This window comes from Lycium ferocissimum, chromosome 1, assembly GCF_029784015.1.
Source record: "Lycium ferocissimum isolate CSIRO_LF1 chromosome 1, AGI_CSIRO_Lferr_CH_V1, whole genome shotgun sequence".
In the NCBI taxonomy this organism is placed as follows: Eukaryota; Viridiplantae; Streptophyta; class Magnoliopsida; order Solanales; family Solanaceae; genus Lycium; species Lycium ferocissimum.
The window spans coordinates 73012347-73034213 of NC_081342.1; the positions used below are offsets into that span (position 1 = coordinate 73012347).

At 33.4% G+C, this 21867-nt stretch overlaps 2 protein-coding genes and 1 pseudogene across 2 annotated transcripts; 1 reads left to right on the forward strand and 2 right to left on the reverse strand.

Moving 5' to 3' along the window:
* Nucleotides 1-6820: 6820 nt before the first annotated feature.
* On the reverse strand, nt 6821-7446 carry LOC132031399 (uncharacterized). Its single transcript, XM_059421342.1, has 2 exons — nt 7113-7446; nt 6821-6989 (listed from the first exon to the last, which is right to left on the reverse strand). Exons 1-2 carry the CDS (start codon nt 7444-7446, stop codon nt 6952-6954), a joined length of 372 nt encoding a protein of 123 aa, XP_059277325.1. The 3' UTR covers nt 6821-6951.
* A 5070-nt stretch (nt 7447-12516) lies between these two features.
* LOC132060047 (uncharacterized) lies at nt 12517-14942 on the forward strand. The gene is made up of 3 exons (XM_059452913.1): nt 12517-12825; nt 14037-14054; nt 14510-14942. Exons 1-3 carry the CDS (start codon nt 12534-12536, stop codon nt 14698-14700), a joined length of 501 nt encoding a protein of 166 aa, XP_059308896.1. The 5' UTR covers nt 12517-12533; the 3' UTR covers nt 14701-14942.
* Nucleotides 14943-16008: 1066 nt separating this feature from the next.
* Nucleotides 16009-18070, reverse strand: LOC132060059 (probable WRKY transcription factor 53; annotated as a pseudogene).
* Nucleotides 18071-21867: the final 3797 nt, after the last annotated feature.

Genomic DNA, 21867 nt, shown 5'->3' on the forward strand with positions numbered 1-21867 from the left:
TGTATTAATTTATACTATATGGAAAATAGCTATTAGATTCCTGTGAATCTAATTATCTAAATATTGGACTCTGGATCCGCCTTTAGATGGAAGCAAGGATAAACTTCCACTTACGTCATCAATCCCATATATATACTCCTCTTCCATTCTCTATCTTCCAAAGTGAAAGATAGCACACATGGAAAAACCTGAAAATCAGAAACTAGAAAACAAATCATCAAATAATTTTGCATACAATAAGTCTCTTATATGGGACTGCGAAAGCTCCCACTATGACTCAATTTCAGTTGATATCTTTGGAGCGCTAAATCTCCTCAGCCATAACTTCAAGAACACTCTCCCGCATCATTTAGAAGAACACATGTCCAAAAAGAGAGTTCTTCTAAAATCTCGCGATCTTTCTAATTGGGGTTAATGTCCTGAAGCATTATTCCTACTTTAATGAAAAAATTGTCATAGACTAGTAACTTCAAGTCTTCTGAAAAGCTTATATCTTTTCATTAATGAAGTTAAAAATTAAGAAACCGTCATATGAATGAATGTGAACCATTTACGAAGAAGTAACTTAATTCTCCCACTCCACATATACTTACGATTTAGAGATTACACAGATTAATTGTGGAGACTTACAAAATGTTATTTATGCTTTGCATTAAATAAAAGAGGAATAATACCAACAACATTCACGTGCAATGCACGTGCCGAGAAGCTATGTCGCCATACGATGATCCACATTGACATTCACAAAAAATTGTACTTGATTCTTTCATGTATAATTATTTCCTCAATGTTTTATTTTAATAATATTAATATTATTTTATAAAATCAAATACTACTTGATTCGGGGTTCACGTGCAACACACGTGCCGAAAAACTAGTATTTAGCATAAGTATATAGATAATGAGAGGTTAATTTATATGTACGTCCGGTAAAAAAAAAAAAAAGGTTAAATCAACTAAATATTAATTACAAGTAACATTTTCAATTAGTGTGTTGACTAGTAATATGTTGACTGTATTGATAAATACTATCTAGAAAATAGCTATTAGATTCTCGTGAATCTAATTATCTAAATATTGGACTCTAGATCCGCCTCCGGATGGAAGCAAGGATAAACTTCCACTTACGTCATCAACCCCATATATATACTCCTCTTCCATTCTCTATCTTCCAAAATGAAAGATAGCACACATGGAAAAACCTGAAAATTGGAAACTAGAAAACAAATCATCAAATAATTTTGCATCCAATAAGTCTCTTATATGGGACTGCGGAAGCTCCCACTACGACTCAATTTCAGTTGATATCTTTGGAGCGCTAAATCTCCTCAGCCATAAGAACACTCTCCCGCATCATTTAGAAGAACACATGTCCCAAAAAGAGAGTTCTTCTAAAATCTCTCGATCTTTCCAAATGGGATTAATGTAATGAAGCATTATTCCTACTTTAATGAAAAAATTGTCATAAGACTACTAACTTCAAGTCTTCTGAAGAGCTAATATCTTTGCATTAATGAAGTTACAAATTAAAAAGCCGTCATATGAATGAATGTGAACCCTTTACGAAGAAGTAACTTAATTCTCCCACTCCACATATACTTACGATTTAGAGATTACACAGATTAATTGTGGAGACCAGTGGCGTACGCAAAATTTTTGTTAAGGGGTGTCGACATTTAAAGAAGAGAACATATGAAAAAATTAGAGGGACGAATGAACGTTAGAGTTTTAAGTTTAGCTTGGCTAATCCAGTTCAAACTTTGGTTTCAAGTAATTTAATGTCAAAGACAATTATGCAAAAGTTAACCTTAGGTTGATCAGTTTATTTGATCCTTAGGGCTAGGGGTAAGATTTTGGGGGTTTGAGTACTAAGGAGCATGCTATATTTTAACAATTACAAAGAGTTTTTTAAAAAGCAGCTATAATTCGCTGCGAACAGATTCGAACTCTGGGTATCGCTACACTAGAGACATGCCTAACCAATAGGCCATGGAGCATTTTGTAGTAGGCGGTATCACTTTAGAATAATGTAATGATATTCTGTTTTTCAGACTAGTATATATACACATAAATATTAATTAAAAGTTGCGACGAAGCAGTGTCGGACGACACCCCTTACTATAAGGTGTGTCCGCCCCTGGTGGAGACTTACAAAATGTTATTTATGCTTTGCATTAAATAAAAGAGGAATAATACCAACAACATTCACGTGCAATGCACGTGCCGAGAAACTATGTCGCCATACGATGATCCACATTGACATTCACAAAAAATTGTACTTGATTCTTTCATGTATAATTATTTCCTCAATGCTTTATTTTAATAATATTAATATTATTTTATAAAATCAAATACTACTTGATTCGGGGTTCACGTGCAACACACGTGCCGAAAAACTAGTATTTAGCATAAGTATATAGATAATGAGAGGTTAATTTAGATGTACTTCCGGTAAAAAAACATATATAGTTAAGTCAACTAAATATTAATTAAAAGTAACATTTTCAATTAGCGTGTTGACTAGTAATATGTTGACTATATTGATAAATACTATCTGAAAAATAACTATTAGATTCTCGTGAATCTAATTATCTAAATATTGGACTCTGGATCCGCCTCTGGATGGAAGCAAGGATAAAGCTCCAGTTACATCATCCCACAAATATATATATATATATATATATATATATAGACACCTCTTCTATTCTCCATCTTCCATAGTAAAAGATAGCACAAATGGAAAAATCCCAAAATCAGAACTTAGAAAACAAATCATCAAATGATTTTGCATCCAATAAGTCTCTTATATGGGATTGTGAAAGCTCCTTCTACGACTCATTTGAGTTGAAATCTATGGAGCGCCAACTCTGCTCGGCCATAACTTCAAGAACACTCTCGTTGCCTTATTTAGAAGAATACGAACACTCTCCCTGCCTTATTTTGAAGAACATGTGTCACAAAAAGAGAGTTCTTCTAAAATCTCTCGGTCTTTCCAGAAGCTTATTAAATCCGTCTTGCCATTCACGTGCAACACACGTGCCGGAGAACTAGTACTTAGTATAAGTATTTAGATAATGAAAGGTTAATTTATATGTACTAACGGCAAGAAAAAATTATATAGTTAAGTCATATCTTTAAAATAGCGTAATAATAAAATATGACAATTTTGAGGCATAGGACAGAATATGAAGACCAATGATAAGTGAAGATGTAAAATTGGACTATGTGTTTTAAAATAAATGTTAAGTGATATTCACCCTCACGGTGTTCTCACATCTAACGTATTGATCTTTCCTTCTATTATCTTCCGTCTATTCAAATCAATCCTTTGATGTCGCTTCCTTCAACACTTATTGAATTGCACGTGACTTTTTAATTCTTTTTGTACCTGCCCATTTAGTATGTCATCATTAAAATCCAACACTCAACATTTTCTTCAGCATAAATAACGAGTCAGGCTAGAGATAAAAGAGATCAAACACGGAGATAAGAAGCAAGCCACCTTCTAAATTCGACTCTGATTCAAGGACCTCCGGAAGATGATGATTGTTGTTTTTCTTGTATTTGATGACGAATTTAAGAAGCTTCTGGAAAGATCTAGCTATTTTAGAATTACTCTTTTTTGGGGACGTGTTGAGGTTGTAATAAATGAGGCATGGAGAGTGTTCTTGAAGTCATGGCCGAGTGGAGTTAGCGCTCTATAGATTTCAACTCAAATGAGTCATAGAGGGAGCTTACATAGTCCCATATTAGAGACTTATTGGATGCATTTGTGCTTCCATCCAGAGGCAGATCCAGAGTCAAATCTAGTTTCCATTTGTGCTGGGGATTTTCCATTTGTGCTATCTTTTACTATGGAAGATGGCAAATGGAAGAGGAGAGCGTGCGTGCGCAGACACACAAATACATATATATATATATGGTTTTGCTATCCTATAACATGAAGGTTGTAGGATAGCATTGTACCCACTTTTTATTTTCCTTAAATGCCCTTAAAAGTGCTTTGTCATCTTTTTATCCGTGAGGACCGTTTTGTCTTTTCGCCAAATATTTAATACCAAGAAGATATCTTCCCAAATCAACTGGGTCTGATATCCATCTTCCGGCAGCTTCTCCCGTTCAGTTCTTTCTCCACAACTTTTTCCTTCTTCTTCTTCTTCTATAATTTAGTTCTCCATCGGATGTATATTTGATCACATTTTCCTTCTTTGCCGATACTGCACATAGTGCATTGCAAAAAACTTCTATACAAAATTATACCACTACTCCTTTTGTTATCTTTGGGTTAGTTAACTAGAATCTTCATTTTCAAATGATGTATTTAACAATTTAAAATAAAACTTCTTCGGCAGGGTTGACATCATTGATTTAATCTGCTGATTTTGGAGATATTAAGTTTTCCATGGTAAAATAATGTTAAATTTTGAAACCTTCAGTGGCTAAATTTTGCACAACCTTGGGTAGGGGTGGGCATAAATACCGAAAATCGAAAAATCAGACCGAACCGAATCAAACCGAACCGAATTTTAAGAGACCGAACCTATCCAAATTAGTTTGGTGCGGTGTTCGGTGTCTACTTTCAAAATACCGAAATGAAAAAATTGGAACCGAAATTTGAGAAAACTGAAGAACTGAACGCCCACCCCTAGTTTGTAAGACTATTGCTGCCTGTTATATAAATATTTCATGTTTCATAAGTATTCATTATCATCAAACATTACTAACAGAATTGTAAGCGTGATGTTCTAGAAATTTCATTTTAATCTTGGTTGTCTGCAACTTCATTTTGTAAAATGATTTTCAAGAAGTTTATGAAACTGATGCATTAAATTTCCATGCCTTAGCTGTATGGAATAGAAACTATTGTGCAATTCAGGGGCATCTTATTAAAGCAAAGTTACTATTTCTCATCTTGTAAACTCATAATTCAACAGTGATATGTGACATGAACTTCATGCACGCTAAAATCTATGAACAAATGTATATTTTTTTATGCAGTGTCTTGTTGGTGCTTAAGCTAGAAAAATCGAAACCAAACCGAACCGAACTTTAAAAAACCGAACCAAACTGAATTAGTTTGATGCGGTGTTCGGTGTCCATTTTCAAAAAACCGAAATTAAAAAATCGAACCGAAGTTTGAGAAAACCGAACTGAAGAACCGAACGCCCACCCCTAACCTTGGGAGGTTAAGAACAAATAGTTTTAAAAAAATTGCTACTGTATGAATGTGGCCTTTACCAAATCCTGTATAGGTGGCTTGAGAACAAACACTGCTGCGGTGACGTTTTGATCTTACTAAGAGGAGAAAAAAGGGCTCTTTTACGTCTCTATAGGAAAAAACTGAGGGGAAAAGCGGGAGAAAAAAAGAGAGCAAAAGAATACATATGTTTGTTGGCTTTAGAGAGAGATTTAACCTTTTTCAAGGAAGAAAGAGTCCACTCGTACAAAATTATACCAACAATCTTCATCTTTAATGTTGTAGTTAATGAATTAAAATTCAATTTATTTCGGAGGGTTGACATCGTAGATTTAATCTGCTGATTTTGGATATATCAAGTTTTCCTTTTTGTGTAAATTTGACCAAATATTCCTTCTTTGTAGATATGGCACAGGATGCATAGCAAAAAATACCATACAAAATTATATCAGCAATCTATTAGTTATTCTTGGGTTAGTGAACTAGAATCTTCCTCTTCAAATGCTGTAATTCGAGAGGGTGGTAGTCCCAAATCTTGATGTGTTTTTGTAGGCTCTTAATTAGTTCTAAATTAACATTGTTTTTGGGAAATTTGTTTCTATTAAATATTTGTAGTTGATAAAATTTCCTTTTATATTATTTTTTTGCAGCTTCATGAAACTGTGTAGCAAAGACTTTTATTTTTAACTTCTCGCGAGGAAACGAGCGTAATGTTCGGTAGGAGACAAGACAACGAAGTCTAGAGAAGAGTACAAAGTAATTACATCAATCTTCACAAGTCTGAGGATTTAGGATGGGCACAAACAGACCAATGGAAAGTAGGAATATTCATATGGAAATGGCTATAAACATGCTAGGTACATTTTTGTTAATTAAGTTGCTCATGTATAGGTACCTTGATAGATTTTTAAAATTTGCTACTGTCAATTCTTTATTATCGATGCGCGGGTCAAGTATATATATATATATATATATATATATATATATATATAGATAGATAGATAGATAGATAGACTGCTCTTCCATTCTCCATGCTCCAATTCTCCATCTTCAGACAGCATTCACCTGCAACGCACGTGTAAGGAACTATGTCGCCATCAGGGGCGGATGTAGTAAAGGCTCAGGGTGTTCACTCGAACACCCTGGGCAAAAAATTACAGTGTGTATTTAGGGTAAATTTTCTGTTCATTTACATATATTGACTTTTGAACACCCTGAACAAATGCAAAAGTTGGTTCAGTTGTTTTTCTGAATACCCTGATTGAAAATCCTGGATCCGCCACTGGTCGCCATACGATGATCCACATCGACATTCAACAAAAATTGTACTTTATTCTTTCATGTATAATTATTTACTCATTGCTTTATTATAATAATATTAATATTATTTTATAAAATCAAATACTACATGATTCGCCATTCACGTGCAACACATGTCTTTGGAGAACTAGTACTTAGTATAAGTATTTAGATAATGAGAGGTTAATTTATATGTAAACGGCAAGAAAAAATTATATAGTTTAGTCATTACTTTCAAATAGTGCAATAGTAAAATAAAACATGATAATTTTGAGACATAGGACAAAATATGAAGACCAATGACAAGTGAAGATGTAAAATTGGGCTATGTATTTTTAAAATAAATGTTAAGTGATATTTACCCTCACGATGTTCTCACATCTAACGTCTTGATGTTTCCTTCTATCCTCTTTTGTCTATTCAAATCAGTCCTTTGATGTCGCTTCCTTCAATACTTACTGAATTGCACGTGACTTCTTTATTATTTTTGTACCTGCACATTTAGTACGTCATCATTAAAATCCAAAACCCAACACCAGGCCTTTCTTCAGCATAAATAACAACGAGTCAGGCTAGAGATAGAAGAGATCAAACACTAAAATAAGAAGCAAGCTACCTTCTAAATTCGACTCTGATTCGAGGACCTCCGGAAGATGATGATTGTTGTTTTCCTTGTGTCTGAAGACAAATTTAAGAAGCTTCTGGAAAGATCTAGCGATTTTAGAATTACTCTTTTTTGGGGACATGCGTTGAGGTTGCAATAAATGAGGCAAGGAGAGTGTTCTTGAAGTCAAGGCCGAATGGAGTTGGCGCTCTATAGATTTCAACTCAAATGAGTCATAGAGGGAGCTTTCACAGTCCCATATTAGAGACTTATTGGATGCATTTGTGCTTCCATATAAAGGCAGATCCAGAGTCAAATCTAGTTTCTTGTTTTGGAGATTTTCCATTTGTGCTATCTCGCGCGCGCGCGCGCACACACACACACACACACACACACACACACACACACACACACATATATATATATATATATATATATATATATATATATATATAGAGAGAGAGAGAGAGAGAGAGAGAGAGAGAATCCAGAGTCCAAAATTTAGATAATTAGATTCACGAGATCTAATAGCTATTTTCCAGATAATATTTATTAATACAGTCTACATATTACACTACTGCATTATTTTCCAGATAATATATATATATATATATATATATATATATATATATATATATATATATATAAACACACACACACCCACGCTCCTCTTCCATTCTCCATCTTCCAACAGCATTCACGTGCAACACATGTGTGAGGAACTATGTCGCCATACGATGATCCACATTGACATTCAACAAAAATTGTACTTTATTCTTTCATGTATAATTATTTACTCATTTCTTTATTATAATATAATAATATTAATATTATTTTATAAAATCAAATACTACATGATTCACCATTCACGTGCAACACACGTGCCGTAGAACTAGTACTTAGTATAAGTATCTATATATATTATAAAGCTAGGCATAAACAAGGTGATGTGACACCTCTCTTTGGCCTCCATTTATATTTATCTTTTTTCTCATTTTTTTGAATTCTTTCCCCTTATTTGATGTCCAAAAAATCTGCATAAATAAATAATAAATTAAATACACCTTCTTTATATCATTCATTATTTAACATTAAATTCTATAACCACGTTCTATACCCAGATGACTTTTTCCGATTTTTTTTTCAGTATTATCTTTTTCCTATTCATTCATTTATTGTATGCTACATTTACTCTTTCTTAATCGTTTCTAAAGAAACTGAAAGCAGACAGTAATGAAGTTAATTGCTAATTTATTAACTTAACAGTTGTTTCTTTTTGGCACCAATGAGTATAATATCATTGTTGTTTACAATACAAAGAATTTGTAGAGTAAAAAACTCCATATGTCTAAAAGCACAGTGAAAGCAAAAGAATGGTAAGCCTATGCCCTATAATAAATGTACATTAATGTGTATAAAAAATTTAATTACCTGAAATCGAAGCAATTATAAGTTACCGGTTAAATGTGATCCTCAAAAATTTATGTTTTCACCTTCATATTCCCAATATACCAGTTCTATTCAACTTCCCCTCACTATTTAACTATAAATACATACATTTGTGTGTATGGTGTTGTGGATAATTGCATTGTACTTTCTCTAAATCTCTTCTGAATTTAAGATGATTTGGAAGATACTTTCAGTTGTGTTGGATGATTAAAAGGTGTGTTGGGTTTGCAATTGTTGTAATTGAGAAAATGTACTATAGAGTTTATTTGAAAAGCGTTGGTGGGTCTTTAATGATTGGCAGGATAATTTGTTTCAGGACTATCTGAAAATTTGATTGCATATATTGTCTTCTTTCTGGATAAGTCTTTTAATTTTCTTCAAATATCTTTTTCCTATGTGATTACTACCTTCGTTCTAGATTTAGCTTTCTTTTTGTATATCTATGAATATTTTGTTCAAATTTCATTTTTCCTATTCAACTATTCTGCAGATATTTGTAACTACTCCTCACATCGTTCATAATCTATTTTACAAGTATGTTTGTGATACTTTCAAGTTTCAACCTTCAAAACTAAACCATTGACATTCCAAACTCTTCGAGCCTTGCTAACCCAATGATAATTGCATAGAAAGATTACTTTTTCCTGTGCATATGATAATCTTTCTTAATTACCTTATTTCATTTAAATAACTTCATGTAGTTTGAAATTCCCATTTATTTGGTTTAACGTTTGAAAATAGCAACATATATTGTATAATAATTATAGGATATTATAGTAGATCAAACCAAAATTGATGAGCAAATAAAAAGGATTATATATTGTATATTTATCTAAGATTATATTAGATCAAAATTTATGTAGATGAAGTTATGCACTGCAAGACAAGGAAAGAAGAGTAAATTTAACGATAGATGTATAAAGTGCGAGTTAGAAAACTGAATTGTCTTTTAGAATTTAAGATTTCAATATTATAAAATTATGCTGAATGAGTTATATATAAGTTTGACATTCTTGTATGAAGAAAGATTGTTTAGCCAGAAATGTTGAACTTAAAATTCATAGAAAATATCTTTTCGTTCATTCATCCTAATATCACTAAGAATAAATTAAAAAGCAGCTACAAAAAGGACAATGACAAAAAAAAAAAGGAAGTAGCTAGGAAATTAGATCAACACAAGAACTCTTGACAAGAAGAATCACACGAATAGAGAGAATATCACATTGATCGAGGAATAAAGGTTGATTTTTTTTAAAAAAATTATTTAATAACTGTGGGAAGCGCGGACAAGTTTTCTAGTTTAGTTAATGAGAGGTTAATTTATATGTACTAATGGCAAGAAAAAATTATATAGTTAAGCCAACTAAAATTAATTACAAGTAAATTTTTCAATAAGCGCATTGATTAGTAACATGTAGTGATAAATACTATCTGAAAAATAAATTAACTCCAAGATTCAAAGAAAAAGATTAGCTACATCAGATCAACAAGTCGAGGATGGAAAAGGAATCAATCTGAAACAACATCAAAGGACTTATTTAAATAGACAGAAGAAGATAGAAAGAAAGCTGATCGAAACGAAGATTCAAATTTGGTAAAAACTCAAATCTTATTCTTGGCAAAGATACTTCATATCTTTCCAAGGATCAAATCGCTTGGACGAGCCAGAAATTAAGGCCAAAGTCATCAGCGCAGAAGACTGTAAATTGTCCAGAAAAGACGGAAGAGAAGATATACGTCTTGTCTAACCACTCTCAACTTCTTTATTCTACTCTTTATAAGCATTGTCCCTAGTCGAATTACTGTGTACCCAAGAGAAAAGAGATAATAATAGTGTGTGATGATGCATTGTATAAACTGCTAAGAGATTGAAATTAAAAGATCGTTGGTGTATGCATAGGAAATACACACTCAACATTGTAACCAAGAACAAATTCAAGAGCTTACAGTTCTAAAACCCTCTTGCAACCCAAGGAAACTAAATTAGAGTTAACATTGAATTCGAGCCAGTATAAAAATAGGAAGTGTCACTTTACTTTCTGCATCCTTTATATTTTGTTATTTAACTGTCTTTACATAACTGTTTGCCTAGTAGTAGATTGTCGTTCATGACCAGTCGATTGAAAACAAAAAAAAATTACATTTACCCCCTCTTGCACTTTCATTAGGAATCCAATAGAGAATGAAGAGGGGCCAAGGATCTTCCTCTCAATAGTGCTTTTTCAACCGAGGCTCCACTCTTCTTCCAAAATTAACGCCTCGTTAGCCTGGGCGAATACGGGTAAAAAGAGTAAGGATTAAAGCCCCCTAATTAACTTTGTCAGGCATTGGACATGGGTTAACTTTGTAAATGTGTAGAGCCAAATATAATGGGGAGTAGTAGTAGGCACTTCTAGGCCCCTTCCCTGCTACTGGATCACTCTATCGATTCGGGTACTACAGACCCTCTGGCATCCATTGCAGCAGATGTCATTTCATTATCGGAGGAATAAGCTCAGTTCTTTGAATCAACGTCAAATAAAATCGATTTCTTAGATATCAAACTCTAAATCGAAAATGATAGATGGATGGATCTATCTTTCTATTCCTATATAATACTAATCAAAATGCATTTATATGGTATTGTAGTGTAGCAAGATACCCCAAATCCTTAAATTTATGGATTCATACAATTATTTAATAATAACTGGGTATAATTCCATATGGTGTGTGTGTATATATATATCCATGAATCTAGAAACTTTTGCTTACATTATTAATCAATCACATATTCTTCTGAATTTTATATCCGCGGGATCAATTTGGAAAAACGGGGTCCAGTTTTGAAGGGGAATGATGGATTGTTAGACTTTAGATAAAGTATCAATAGGCTAACAAAAAAGACAATTAGGAATTCATTGACATTCTCATATTTATTTGGAAGAGGTAATATTCATTCACTGAATCCACATGCCAAAGATTTATAAAACGACGTCTTATTGCACAACCATAATTTCCCAAGAAATAATTGTGATGAGACCTATATATAATTGTAAATTGCATCTCCTAAATTGCATTAGTTTAAAGAAGAATTAATCTAAATAACCGCTCATCTAACCTTTAACTAAAAATAGTTGATCGGGATATAATATATGTAGGGTTTATCTATAATATGTATATAATTGCGTATAATAATTGTATAATTTATGTAAATTAACCAAAAAGTAAACTTTTCTATTTGTGTAAAGATCTAAATGCAACTACTAAATCGCAGTTGGGACTCCTAAATGACAATTTTAATGAATCACAGTTCATAAACACGACACCTAAAGTTCTTAAGCATTCGCATTTGTTGACAACAAACTCATTTATGCTATTGAAGTTCCGGGAAATCATGATAAAGTCAGGAAACGTGTGATTTATCATTTCCTTTTTCTTTTGAGAAAGTTAACGCACATGGCCACACGCCAAAAATAATTACAACTGCTGAACGTATATAAAAGAAATATACATTAGTTATCCATAAATATGTCTATTATATGATAAATATTAATATACAAAAAATATATATTTGCTGGCTATTATTTTGGCGGGGCGTCTATTGTAAAAGCGGATTTTAATCTCACCTTTCAACAGCTAAAAAAATAAAAACAATAATAAAAAAAAAAAAAACCGCAACACAAGGCTTCGCGAAAGGTTTGCCTTAAGCAATTTTTTGCTTTGAAAAAAAAAAAAACATTGATTCAAAATGATTAATTGCTTACACCCTGTTTGGAAGAACCCTTGGTAGGAGTCATAATTCTTGCTTCCTCTAATTCTCCATTTTTCCAGTTTTTTTCTTTCTGTAATGCTCTTGGGCCATTTAAGAAATAGTCCAGCAAAGCCCATATTCAACTCCTTTCACTCTATCCCTTTACTTTATGGTTGAGCCTTCAATATCTCCTTTCAACAGAAAACTGTAAATCCAATAAAAATAAAAAAAAAAAAAAAAAAAAAAGGCCATTGATGCAAAATGTTGAACTGTTTACACCCTGTTTGGAAGAACCCCATAATTCTTGGTTCTTCTGCTTCTCCATTTATCCACAATTTTACAGCAACAAATCAAGAATTGTGTGTGGGTTTTTACCAGTTGATCCATGGGCACCAAATATTGATTCACAAAGCATAGCTTCACAATTATTTGCTTTTTCTCTTTTCCCTTATGTTGGTTTTTTGTACTTCATCACCAAATCCAAGACTGCTCCAAAACTTACACTTTTTGGGTTCTATTTCTTGCTTGCTTTTGTGGGTGCTACTAGTAAGTCCCTTCTTGTTTCTCTTATTCTATTGTTTAAGACTTAAGAGTATTGATCATATTTGTGCTGCTTTTTAGAATGATTAGTATTCCCTGTGTCTCAATTTATGTGAATGTGTTTGACTAGGCACGGAGTTTAAGAATGAAATAAAACTTTTGAAACTTGTGATCCAAAATAAGCAATAGACATTTGTGTGGCTAGAAATCATCTCATTAGTAAGTTTAAAGTTAAATAAGGTGTCATTCTTTTTGGGAACAAAAAAGGAGTGAGTGTAACATAAAATGAAACAAAGAATATTACTTAATCCAGTTCTTTTTATTTAGGAAAAATGTCCAAATTTATGTGTTTACTATACGAAATATCTTAATTTTACTCTCATTTTAATTTGGTGTCGCTCGTACCCCTTTACTTTAGTAAATTGTCTCTTATCCCTTGACTTTAACTGAGCTCCAACATGGAGTGCTAGTGGGAGCTAGTAAGTACCCGCAAAATTAATTGAGGTGCGCGCAAGCTACACCGGGCACCACGGTTGTCACAGAAAAAAAAAAAGAGGGATTTCACGTGTCAAAATTACTTGGGAAAAATGTCCAAACTTACCCCTCCGCTTTTGTCTTTGATAAAAAATTACCTTCCGTCATTCTTTAGGCTGGAGCTCCATTAGGAAGAGCAAGTATGAAACAATTTGCTAATGGCAAGTGTTTAAATAGCCTTAAAGTATAAGGGAGGGTACAATTGTTCTATTTTATTTTTGACCCTTAACCCTTTCATTTATTCGGACTTGAGACCGGCTATGGAAACTCACATATACAAAGTTCAAGATGCATATGGTCAAGAATAAACTACAACTAGTTTACTATTGGGGACCCTTTATTGTTGAGGCATAGTATATTGATTTTCTTGTATTCTTCATGGAACTCTATATGTGTTGTTTCCCTTGTTCTTGTTTAGAGCATTAATCATATTGTGTCTGTTTTTAGACTTGACAAAATTTCAGATACATATGGTCAAGAGTAGACCTCAACTTGTTTACAATTGAGGCATAGTATATTAAATTGTCTTGTTATTCTTAATGGAATTGTATATTTGGAGCTGCTAACTTTTCTTGATTCTGAATCACCATGAGTTGCTAACTGTATATTATACTGGCAATATCATTTTAACTCCATTTTATTTGTTTTGACACTGTTCTTTCTGTTTCACCTCCTTTGTGCAGTTCCTGCTGGAATTTACGGTAACTTCCTTTCTCAGCAAAGAATCTATTGATTGTACAATTCTAATAGCCTGTTTTGCCAAGCTTCTAAAATCAGCTTATTTCGAAAGGTTCATTTTTCAAAGGTGCTTTTTAAAATAGTACTTTTGGTGAGAAACAATAAGTGTTTGGCTAATCAATTTGAAAAGCACTTTTGAGCAGCAATTAGTGTTTGGTCAAGTTTTAAAAAGTGTTTCTAATTGTATTTCTCAAGAGTGTTTTTCAAAAAAGTACTTCTCGGATGAAGCTACTTTTTTCAGCTTTTCAGAAACAGTTTCTGCTTCTGCTCAAAAGCACTTTTCCTTCTCCTAAAAGTTTGGCCAAACACCTCAATTTTGAAAAAAAAAAAAAAAAACAAAGCACTTTTGACTTTGGAGAAGCTTGGCCGAACAGGCTATAACTTACAACTGTAATTCTAACAACATGCTTTGGGACAGCGAAAGTGCATTATGGAACTTCTCTATCCAACGTGGATTGGTTGCATGGAGGAGCTGAGTCACTGCTCACTTTAACCAACTTATTCATTGTGTTGGGACTAAGGGAAGCTATTAGGAAAGCTGAGAATTCTGAAGAAAGCAAAACCAATGATGTCTCCAGAGTTAAAGAGGAGAAGAAGTCATCTGTCTAGTTGACATGTATATATCTATCATCCTTTGTTGTTTGTAGACAATAGTATATCAGCGGTTCAAAGAAAATTTTTGTTTTTCCCGTTGTCCGTCTGGCTTCACTAGATATTTCTCTGGTCAATTGTATCTTCACCTCAAGCATAGTTGCGACAGTCCTATCTTGATGCATCAGTAGAGAAAGATAGCTGTATAGATTGCATAAATCGATGTTATGAACAGTCAATGAAGCACACAGTTAATCACCGTCTTCTCTGGCCCTCGTGTTTTTGCTGATGGTTCGAGTTGTTCTTAAATTATTGTATTTTACTTATTCTTTTTTATAACTGTGGTGTCGGGGCTAGCTTGTGCGCACCTCGACTAGTTCTACGGGAAACGTGCTACTTTCCACCAGCAACAGGTAAGTAACTCTGTCCATCAAGGCTTAGACAGATGCGAAGAAGTCACCTACTGTTCTTTTACTTATTTAGAGCCTGTTTGGATGAGCTTATAACTTATGGTTTATAAGCATAAGCCTAATGGTTTATAAGCATAAGCCTAACTTATGGATTTTGGCTTATTTTTGTTATTTTGACTTAACAAAAGTGCTTAAAAGCACTTTTTATCATATCCAAACACTACGAAAGTGTTTTTTTTTAAACACTTTTTATCTTACTCAAACACTACACAAGTGCTTAAAAGCACCTAAAATAAGCCAATCCAAACAGGCTCTTAATCTGTTGGAATTTATTGTGGGGTTCTCCTGATGACTATCAAAATACCTTCTCTTCCGAACAATTTCATGTAAATGGTGTGCTCCCTTTAATGGTTAACTGCTAATAATACATTTACTAATAGCTATAGTACATTTGTTGTTCTGGTTTTTATTGTCCATACCAGTATGACTTTTGTTGTGACTTCTTGCAGAGTATTTCTAAAATAAGCACTTTTTGAAGGAAAAAAAAAAAAAAAGCACTTTTGACTTCCCAGGAGGCTTTAAAACGGCTTGAACAACTTTCTGCTTGCTGCATTTGAATGATAAACAATGCTAAGTGTTCTGTCTGTTTGCAACAGCCGAATGGCTTGTGGCATCTCAGTGCCTACAATTGTTAGATTTATAGCCTGTTTGGCCAAGCTTCTGGGAAGTCAAAAGTGCTTGTTTTTTTTCCTTCAAAAAGTGCTTATTTTAGAAAGTTGGGGTATTTAGCCGGCTTTTAGAGAAAAAATAAGTGCTTTTGAGCGGCAACAAAAGTTATTTTTCAGAAGCTAAAAAAGTAGTTTTTGCCCAAAAGCACCTTTAGAACATTGGCCAAGCAGAAAGTACTACTCTAATATTGACAAAAATGCTTTTCAAATTGATTAGCCAAACATAAGCAGCTACTCTCCAAAAGTACTTATCCGAAAAGCACTTTCCAAAATAAGCAGATTTTGGAAGCTTGATCAAACATGCTATTGATGCTTTTGGTTTCCCGTTATTCTCAGTCTACCATGATAGTAAGCAAAGGTGAACCCGGCCTACGTGTCTGTAGTTTGATAAAATTCATGAATGTTCAATAGTCTTTTGCAAAAATATGCTTGAATTTCACTCAGCAACTGATGCCTAATGACCTTGAAACACAGTAGACTATTGATACAAATACAATAGCTAGTTTCTAAATATCTAGACTGAACATTGTAAATTTTTACAATCATATCTATATCTATACGAATTTGTAAAGGAGGATTATCAACCTCAATAAAGTAACTTGGTGATAATATCTGAACTACTCATCTTTATTGTCCTTTTCAAGAGTCTTAGCTTGGGTTCATGGAGAAAAGATTGGGATTATTGAAGGAGAAGTTTGGATCTAGCTGAATGGTCGGAGTGGAGCTCGCCCACAATTGGAGAACTTGTTGTGAAGTATTGGCTGAAAATATATCAGTGAGGTCTGATTCTGAGTGGTGTGTTATGAACCATCCCAAACCATAGTAGTTTGATTCCGGGGTTGTAGGAGAGACAAAGATGGTGAATAGCCGCCACCTGTCAAACCAGAATGTTGAAGGAAAAAGAAGGACACGCTGTCTACCGTTGGTGTCACGTCATCAGTATTGACTCTCAGGTTTGCTTTCAAGTTCATTAGCACCTGATTTGAACATTGCCCGTTTTGTAATTGGCTTGTTTGCTGTATTCTATTGTCTCTGCTGGCGATGTTGTTGTGAAGTCTAAGTATTTTGATGACAATTATGGGTGCCTCTGTATGTGATTTCAAATACAGTAGATCATCATCTGACACTCTGCACTTGTTTTGTTGCCCAACAATTTTGCGTGTGACTTATATGTGCATCTGTAGTAGCTTCTGCAAAAAATATATGTAAACTTGGTATCAGAACATAGGACTCTGTTTCCAAAATTCCTAGGAGAAGTATACTGTTGTTTTCTTAAAATGATAAAAATGGTCTGTTAAGTTTGAGGGTAGGGTTCAAATTGTCCCTTTATCTAAGTGCAATTGAACAGTTAAAACCGCATACTTAAGGACTATTTGAACTAACCTCAAACTTAAGCGACCATTTTTGTCATTTCTATTTAATTATGTTCTAGTATAGTTTGGTTTTCCTTTTTATGAGTTTTTATGACTTTTTTGCAGGAAATGAAATTGACTTATTACCTAGGATATTTAGCTCCAAGAATATCCTTCTGTCCATACTTTCTCCAGCTATATCCATCATCAGTAGGACCTTCAAATCCGGTCTCCGCGCTGACTTTGACTTGTTCATAGTCCATGTGGGCTGTGATTTTCTGCAATATCCATTAAGAACCAGGTTAGTTGACCTATGAAAGTCAACTACAAAACTTTCTTCGTTTCATTTTCTAGAGCAGTCACTTAGTATTGGACAGGATTTTAAGAAAAAGAAAAACTTTTGGCATATATCAAAAAAGATCCTTAGAACTTATAGTCTTAAACATGTGATTGACATTTCCATGGTTATAAAAAGTTAAAAACATGTTATTAGGTAAAACGAGAATTTTGAAGTTCAAGAGTTTCTAAACATAGAAAAGTATCATTTTTTAAAACGGAATTTGATGTACCTTTTCTTTGAAATATCAATGAGCTCCTGATGATCTTGGAAACTCCTTTTCTTGTGATCACTCCTAGGACTTCCATCAACCGATACCGAAGACTCGATTACACCAGATGATGGTGGAAGAGCCGGCGGGGATTGGACTGGTGAGCCACTGTATTTGAGAATCATCAGAGATTGCTCATAAGAAGAAAAAATCTTCTGAAGAAGCAATTCTTGATTTTCATAAGTTGAAGCTGCAGAGTGGAAGTGTTCTCTAAGCTGCTTTGTATGTTCAATCCCTTGAGTCAGCTCATTGATGAGTGTCTTGTATTCCCAGTTGAACGCACAATCCATTTTGAAAGAAAAGGGGGAGCTATTCTAAAGCCTAGAAAGACGCTCCACAACAGCAGCTTAGCTTAGCAGCTAACTCTTTCTGTTGACGTGACTGTTTGAGTTTCTTGCTTTAATCAACTCAAAACGGTATGTAATACCCTTGAAATTATGTGAACCTGCTACGCATGGAATGTCATCAACGAGCAAATTACCCTGAAAAACGAGCAAAATCTTGGGATATGGAAGAAGACAATCGTCTTCTTTGTGGGATTTAGAAACTTGATGATTTTGTGAAATTTGATGGAGAAGTTGGATGCATGAAATGATGGGACTTATAAGAGGTTTTTTTTGTTTTTGTTGTAGGAGATATGTGTTGAAGCAAAAGCTGATGGAAACATTTGAATTTAAAAGGTGTTGATTTATAGTGAAAAATGAGAAGTAAACAAAAAAGGCATGTGGAAAAAAAGGGAGTGGATTTGGAAAGTTGACTGATGAAAACGAGTTATTCTATGTGGACTCGTCTTTGGTCAAAATAAGAAAGTCCAAATGTTCAGTGCTGACCAATTCAAAACTTCAATAGTCTTACCCATCTTCAAATCTCCACAGCCATACACGAGTAGTCTCGCCACCTTAACCAGAGGTTCCGGATTGAGTGTTGAGTATGAAGTCGTCTTTACTATGAGTACTTTACCTCTTAGTGTGGGACTTTCAAAAGCGAATCTGAATTTAGTCGGGCTTCGAATGTAAAATCAAATGGAAAACAAAAATAAAAGAAGAATATGAGGTCTATATATAAAAAAATTAAAAAAAATAATAAAAAAAAGTTTAACTTATTTGTATTATCCCCATTGTTTCAATTTATTTGTTTTGGTTTGACTTGACTTGACACACATTTAAGAAAATAAACAAGACTCTTGAATCTTGTGATCTTAGAATAAAGATATGTAACATGTATCAAAATGTCCTTTAATCTTTGTAGTCTTAAACATGTCACGTGAAAAATTGGAATTAAAGAGTTATCAAAAAAGGGAAAGATTTTTTTAAAATTGATTAAAAAAGAAAATAAGACAAATAAATTGAAATGGAGGAGGAAAATTTTTCACTATTAAATTTTAAATAATAAAAGAAATCTGATATTCCAAATATATATTCTCTAATCTCTCTTACCATCCCCACGAGTCACCCTTTGTGGAATACTGAAAATCTAGAAACAGAAAAAAGTCTGTTTGCTGACCAATTCAGACCTCCAATATCCAGATAGGCTCTCTCTCTCATTTGGCCATAGTAACACTAATGATTGAGAGAGTTTTCTTTCCTTTATTATATAATTATTTAGTATCTGGTACCACTCACATGACCAATTTGGATTGCATCATATAGGTCCGTTCAGAGAAACATTTTCTATCGAGATTTTTTTTTATTTCTGAGCTCGAACTTGAGACTTTGTAGAAGCAACTAAGAAAGATGGTTAAGCTGAATTTCCATCGCTGAAATATTGTACTATAAAAAAAAAACCATATATTGGAAAATGCAATTAAAACACTTGAGATACAAGTTCGATTTTTTTTTAATTGAAATTTTTAAGCTTCACATCTGGTCATAAAAAAAAAATAATCAAGGACTAACGAATTTTATCCATCTTTAACACATTCCTAAGTTATTTTTTATATTTTAAGTTCAAGTTCCTTCAAACCTCTAATTCCGTGTCCATTCTTTCTATTGGTTAAATGACAAATATTAGGTCATTGCCGACCAAAATATGCGTCATTCCATGCACTGTTCTTTTGCTCTCTAACATAGTTTTTCAAATATTTAATGACTAAACACAGTATACCAACCAAAGTCTTAAAGCACATGAAAAACATCGACCACCAAAGATTTATGGTAAAAGCTTACTCGTGTATCAATATCTATACTAAATCAATGAATATAAGAGGTGAGTACTTTTTAGTTTAATTATTAACTACTGTTATGAATAAATTGCTTGGTTTGATATAAATACCATATGAGGATAAATATTTCCCCATGATTCAATTAATTAGGGGGTAAAAATTAACCACAGCTAATATATATCAAGCAGTGATATTATACATGATGCATATCTTCACATACTGCTGACATCACTTGACCATGACATTACTACATAATTTGGTGTGAACGGTACGCATGTGTAAATAAATATTTTATCATATTAAATTAATACCTTCACTCTCATCTATTTTTGCCACTTAAACATATGTAGGAGTAATAAATACAAATTACGAGGTTGTCAACATTTTTCTATTATATATAAGTCTTCAAGAGGGACTAATACAGCTGTAAATGCTCGTACCAAAAGCTTTATAACTTGTACACGCAATGAATACTTGTACCAAAAGCTATATAAATTGTACACTTTAATCAATTATTTTTTTATCCCATGTGGACATATGTCATAGTACTGAATATTTATTCTCTTCTCATGTATACACGTATGCATTTCAATTTTAATTCTCCGATACATTTATTTCTTCCGTGCACTTTTACTTGTTCACTTTTGAATTTTCACGTTCTTGCCAAATATTTTTCTTTTCTAATATATATGTCAGTGTCCAAGAGGGACGAACACAGCAACAACAAATTGTACAAAAAGTTGTTTGAGTTGTACACTAAACTTGGACTTATTTCAATTGTACTTGGTTTCTTTCCTTTTTTTCCAGTCGTGGGTTCACTTCATTTAACAAGTACTACTATTCCCTCCATCCCAAAAGATTATGTTTTCCTTTCCTTTTTAGTATGTCCCAAAAAGATTGGGACCTTTTTATAATTAGAAACAATTTAAATTTATGAGATAATTTACATTACACACACAAATATCTAAGCTTTGTTTTAGACTACACATTTCAAAAGTCTTTTATTTCTTAAACCTACGCCAAGTTAAACTAAGATAAATTTTTTTGGGACACGAAGTACTTGGTTTGCCACCTATTCTCCGTACACGCGTGTATTTTACTTTTACGTTATCATATTTCTTTACTTCTACACTTCATTTATTACTCTATTATAGAAAGCACGAAAATTGTACTCCAAGCAGGGACTAACATATGTCCATTTCAGAAGTTTAACACTAATTCTACCTCTTGTGTGTTTACTTTTTAAGTCTCCGCGTGTATAATATAATAAAATTGTTATATCCCGTATTTTGGTACATTGGGACAGTTCGGGTTAACTATGATGAGTTAGGGTCAAGACCATTCCGGACACAAAGTCGGGACTTTTGACCTTCGATTTTATTTTGAGACATAAGTTGTTCGTAATTGTTGGCATGGAACATTTAGGAAAATTTGGGACCAAGTGGAATAATTGGAAGTTGGAAATCATGCAAAATTAGGCCATTTGGCGCGTGACTTTGGAGTGGTTCCCACACATTTTGTGGCCAATTTTAATTGGTCCAACACGTGTAGGCCATGGACACTCTGATGACTCATGTGGAGCACAATAAGATGCCTACTAATTCATCTTCCTTCATTCTATACTTAGAAAAAAAGACAAGAAGATGAAGAACAACGACACCTACCTCTCGACGAGAGGAGAAAAAGTGAAGTCCAATTCTAGCCATCCCAAAAAAATTTCTTTGGTTCAAAACCCTTTTAAAGGAGGTCCCCAAAATAACGTGGAAAAGGGTTTTTTAGCGATCAAAACCCTTCGTTTTTTAGATCGCTAACCCCAAGGTTGTAAGGTTAAGAAAGGTAAGATTTGATCTGTTTTAGTGTTATGAATGGTGTAGATGTTGTAAAAATCTTTAAAAAGGATGGAAATCATGAAATAGGTGTGTTGGA

Bases quoted from the DNA above. Each gene is read 5' to 3' on its own strand.
- LOC132031399 (XM_059421342.1), bottom strand. From the start codon at position 7,446: ATGGAAAATCTCCAAAACAAGAAACTAGATTTGACTCTGGATCTGCCT. The intron at 6,990-7,112 runs GTAGCTTGCTTC...CTAAATGTGCAG, and splicing joins ATCAGAGTCGAATTTAGAAG to GTACAAAAATAATAAAGAAG.
- LOC132060047 (XM_059452913.1), top strand. From the start codon at position 12,534: ATGCAAAATGTTGAACTGTTTACACCCTGTTTGGAAGAACCCCATAAT.